General features: G+C 33.8%; 1 protein-coding gene across 2 annotated transcripts; it reads right to left on the bottom strand.

Annotated features, from left to right (window-relative positions):
* Nucleotides 1-136: 136 nt before the first annotated feature.
* Nucleotides 137-4896, bottom strand: LOC106873072 (uncharacterized). 2 transcript variants are annotated; one of them, XM_014920288.3, is made up of 2 exons: nucleotides 4730-4896; nucleotides 137-2433 (listed from the first exon to the last, which is right to left on the bottom strand). In XM_014920288.3, the coding sequence occupies exon 2, from the start codon at nucleotides 2076-2078 to the stop codon at nucleotides 738-740; it is 1341 nt and encodes a 446-aa protein (XP_014775774.3). In that variant the 5' UTR covers nucleotides 2079-2433; nucleotides 4730-4896; the 3' UTR covers nucleotides 137-737. The 2 variants fall into 2 exon arrangements, with proteins under 2 accessions (XP_014775774.3, XP_089200588.1); XM_089344462.1 differs by lacking the exon at nucleotides 4730-4896 and adding an exon at nucleotides 4140-4592.
* Between the last annotated feature and the right edge of the window lie 362 nt (nucleotides 4897-5258).

The raw sequence follows: 5258 nt of genomic DNA on the forward strand, positions 1-5258 counted from the left end.
TTTTATTTTTTTCATTGATTCCACTATTTCTGAGTTTGTCTCCATTTGCTTTCTCAATAAATATTTCTCCATTCCAGACATTACCTCCCTAACCATAAGCATAACACACGCCCAAAATTGACCAAAACAACAAGAATAATATTATAAGATAACATCTTGTTTTGATATTTTTTTCCTTTTATTCTTTGTTTTTGCTGTTAATAGTTTTGTGTTTCACATAATGGAATTCACGACTGAAAAATTATTTTATTTCTGGAAAACGCACGTAAGGAAGGAGAGCAGTCTCTACATTCGTGTGCTACCCTTTTCAGGAAGATGTTGAGGTTGATTCACTCACATCAAAAATTGCAACACTGTTTCACCTGAACTCTTCTGGAGTGGAGGATGAGATTTTTACACTACAGGCTGACATTCAGCTGTAATCCAGGGCCCATGGACAGTTCTGGAACTTACTCACAGAGGAGAAGTACCCCAACATGAAATATTTAAAAGTTTATAAAGAATAAATATACAGAAAATTATGTGAAGAGTTGCCTAGATGAGGAGTTCCAGTACAGAAGTCCCTAATTCATAGGAAACAAAATGGGCATGGGGGTGGGGTGGCCAAAAGAGTGCAAAAGACAAAATAAGGAAAAAAGGAATTGTTGAAAATACATTATTTTCAGTCATAATTTCCATTACATAAAACAGGAATATCCAAAAGTAAGAAAAAACAAAAATACCAAAAGCCATACAAACTACCCATTTCCTTTCTCTCCAGTATGAATACATTTGTGTTTAGTTAAGTGACTACTGTAAGAGAACAATTTACCACAGACATCACAGTGATAAGGCTTCTCTCCTGTATGTGTACGTTTGTGTGGAGTTAAGGAACTATTTTGAGAGAAGGATTTGCCACAGATATCACAGTGATATGGTTTCTCTCCTGTATGAATACGCTTGTGTTTTATTAAGTTACTATTTTGAGAGAATGATTTATTACAGATATCACAGCAATGTGTTTTCTCTCCTGTGTGAGTACGTTTGTGTAAAGTCAAGGCATGACTGTCAGAGAATAATTTAGCACAGACATCACAATGATATACCTTCTCTCTTTCATGAGTACGTTTGTGTGAAGTCAAGGTACTACTCTCAGAGAATAATTTATCACAGACATCACAGTGATATGGCTTCTCTCCTGTATGAATTCGTTTGTGTTTAGTTACATCACTACTGTTGGAGAATGATTTACCACAGATTACACAGTGAAATGGCTTCTCACCTGTGTGAAAACGTTCATGTATAGTTAAATGACTATTTTGAGAGAAAGATTTACTACAGATATCACACTGATATGGCTTTTCTCCTGTATGAATACGCTTGTGTGTAATTAAGTGACCACTCTGGGAAAATGATGTACCACAAATATCACAATGATATGGCTTCTCTCCAGTATGAATACGTTTATGTGCAGTTAAGTGACTACTTTTAGAAAATGATTTAACACAGAGATCACAATGATATGGTGTCTCCCCAGTATGAATATGTTTGTGTGTAGTTAAATTATTACGTTTAGAGAAGGAATTACCACAGATATCGCAGTGATAAGGCTTCTCTCCTGTATGAACACGTTTGTGTACAACTAAGTCATTATTCTGAGAGAATGACTTACCACAGACATCACAATGATAAGGTGTCTCCCCAGTATGAATACGTTTGTGTGCAATTAATTTATTACTTTGAGAAAATGATTTACCACAGATATCACAGTGATATGGCTTCTCTCCTGTATGAATACGTTTGTGTGTAGTTAAGCTACCACTCTGAGAGAATGATTTACCACAGATATCACAATGATATGGCTTCTCTCCTGTATGAATACGTTTGTGTACAATTAAGTCAGTATTTTGAGAGAACGATTTACCACAGATATCGCAATGATAAGACTTTTCTCTTGTATGAATACATTTGTGCATAGTTAGGTGACATTTCTGAGAGAAGGACTTTTTACAGACATCACAGTCATGTGACAATTTCCTTATCTCCTGTATTATGTCTTTAGGAAAAGTCAATTCTTTAAGTTTCTCCCTCTTTTCCATTATGTTTTCTTCTCAAATCCCAATGTGCATATTTTTTCTTGCTTTTGTTCTAATATTTTATTCCATACAAATATTTCTACAGCTGTATTTCTGTCCAGGGTTGACTTTGTCGAACAACTCTTTTGTAATTTTATTCAAGTTTAATCAGAGCTCAAGCTCATTTTGCTGACATTCCTGTCACTGATGCGCAGAAATTTTGCTAATAATCTCAGCTCAGAACAAATACTGTAAACGAATTCTACCACAGCTTTATAGAAACAATGCTATAGATCTGTTCAGTATAAAATTTTCCTTTAGTTTTTGAAAGATAAATACTGAGAATGTATCTTCTGTTATGCCAATGTCATCTGATATCCTGAAATAATAAAGAAACATCAGTGTAAGGTATAGAGTCTACTTTAAAAATAAAGATTCAACAATGGAAAAGTTACATTTCTATCGAGATCAACATTGACCTCAACAACTGAATTTTTTAATTTATTAAAATTTAAATCACAGAATCTTGTGTGTAGCTTACATGTTTGTAAACCAGACCTACACCTTCACATTGTATAATATTATTTAGGTTAAACTAGAAAATAGTGGACAATAACATTCTTCTTTCTCCAGACATATATGAAATTGCTGTTTGGCCTGAAGACAACTCTAACTGAGCAGAAATATGATTAAAGACATTCCATCTATGAACATCCTGTCTTTCTCTCTATCATTGTATATCTAGGATTACATCATCCAATACAGTGTTTAGCGAATTTCTGCTTTATGCATGGCATATAACCCCTCATAATGTTTTTTCATATTTTGGAATTCCAAGAAAAGTTTCATAAATTTGTATTCCGCACATGGGAATTCATATGTTTATGCAAAACAAAAATAAAAAAAAAAGTTTCAGTGTTTGATTTAAGGGTTGTTTAGCACCTCATACCATCCTCATTTGTTTGTCACTTTGACAATGTTAATAGTTTTCAGTATCTCTCTCCCCAGAAACATACTTCATGGTCTACCGCTGGGATTTTAACCTAAAATTTGAACTGTCCCTATTTTAAACTGCAATTTAAAAATGAAAAAAATTTTTTTAATTTTAAAAAATTTCTTTTACATAGACTTATGAATTTTCATATGCAGAATACAAATTTGCAAAAATTTTCTGAAAATTCAAAAAAATTTTAATAGTTATGAGGGGTTATATGTCATGTGTAAAGCTGAATTCTGCCCAGTTTTCAACATTTATGACTGAAGGATATTTAAGGGTAATGTGCTGTTATTTCTAGTAGGTCCTGTGAACACATAGCTGTGATCAAATTCAAGTTGTCTTCACAGATCCTACAATTTCTATTACAGATCAAACAAAAATAGTTTCATGCACTGTTTGGCTGCTATTTCTAGCTATGGAAGAGAGTTGTCTATGGTTTGCATGAGATTTGGTTGCTATTTCTAGCTATGAAAGAGATGTCTTTGATTTGTGTGAGATTTGGCTGCTATTTCTAGCTATGGAAGAGAGATATATATTATTCGCACGAGATTTGGCTGCTATTTCTAGCTATGGAAGAGAGATATATATTATTCGCACGAGATTTGGCTGCTATTTCTAGCTATGGAAGAGAGATATATATTATTCGCACGAGATTTGGTTGCTATTTCTAGCTATGGAAGAGAGTTGTCTATGATTTGGGCTAGATTTGATTGCTATTTCAAACTATGGAAGAGAGATGTCTAGAATTAGCAGCCAAATCTTGCATAAGTCATAGACATCTCTCTTCCAGAACTAGAAATAGCAGCCAAATCTCGCACAAATCATAGACATGTCTTTCCCATGATGTATAGGTCACTTCTTTAGACTTTTCAATGTTATCCATCATTGATGCTATAAATATATTACAAATTGTAAGCATCATAATTTATCTTTTTAAGGAAATGAGAGAATGTGAACAGTGCAGGAGTTAATTTGAAATTAGGTTCAGGCTACCCTAGAGACAGTTTGAAATCCATTTCAGATTACCAAAAGTAATGTTTGTAATGCAAAGCGTGAAATCAATTGATATTGAAATATACATTACTTACTGTATGTATTCAACGCAAAAGTAAGCCTATTTCTCATGTATATACAGAGAGATATGATATTTGCATACAAGCACAATTGTAATATATGAGTATGTGGAAGCAAAATCGATGTGTATGGAATATAATCAGTACCAACTTCATCCAGAAGTTTATTTGAGAACAAATTTTATAGAAAGTTATGCGAAAACAAAATTGCTAGTGGGGGGGGGGACACATTCTTAGTTATACCAAGAAACAAACATTTGATGAATTATAATAAGGTATCGGTTTCTAAACATTTCAGTGATTGGAGTATATTTCAGAATAATTCTCAGACTAAAACACACAACAAATCATAGTCATCTCTGACTCATAGCTCGAAATAGCAGCCAAATATTGCACAAATCATAGATATCACTCAATCGTAACAAGAAATAGCGGTTAAATCAAGTACAAATTACAGATATCTTTCTTCTATAGCTAGAAATAGCAGCTAAATCTCGCACAAATCATAGACATCTCTCATTCATAAAAGGTAGAAGAGACACAAAGAATCGACAGGTCAAAGACCCAATAGTGTTGAAATATGGAATATTTTCATCAATACTTACGTTATTATTTTATAAAGGATACTGTAGTTATAATTATATAAAAGTGTGCTAATTACGAGAAGTTAGATGTATTTTGCAGCACAATACGGAAGTGCATTTAATGCGCATGCGTACCTTTTATATAAAATATTTTCGCGAAATCTTGTTATCTCCCTTTAATAGATGCTTGTCCCCCCACCACAATCGCTTGACAACCGATGTCGGTGTGTTTACCTGCCCGTAACTTGGAAGTTCGGCAACAAGCAACCGATAGAATAAGTGCTAGGCTTACAAAGAATAAAACCGTGGTGAAAAACAAACTGGAAAAATTCAAGTCAAATCAGAGAAAATTCAACAGAGTCCAGATCCGAAACTCTTTCTCACGGTCGAACTGTCTTCTGCAAATAACCCCAGAGGTGCTATGCCGGTATGGACACAAGAAAACAAGACAGCATAAATACAAAAAATCAAAACATAAAGGGAATTAACAATCGTTAGCTACTGAAAACCGTGTTCAAAAAATGCGCATGCGCACTATGCGTACTTCTGT

Source organism: Octopus bimaculoides, chromosome 28, assembly GCF_046866305.1.
Source record: "Octopus bimaculoides isolate indiv1 chromosome 28, ASM4686630v1, whole genome shotgun sequence".
Taxonomy (NCBI): Eukaryota; Metazoa; Mollusca; class Cephalopoda; order Octopoda; family Octopodidae; genus Octopus; species Octopus bimaculoides.

What these genes read in the sequence shown, in the direction of transcription:
- LOC106873072 (XM_014920288.3), bottom strand. Translation starts at nt 2,078, where the DNA reads ATGGAAAAGAGGGAGAAACTTAAAGAATTGACTTTTCCTAAAGACATA.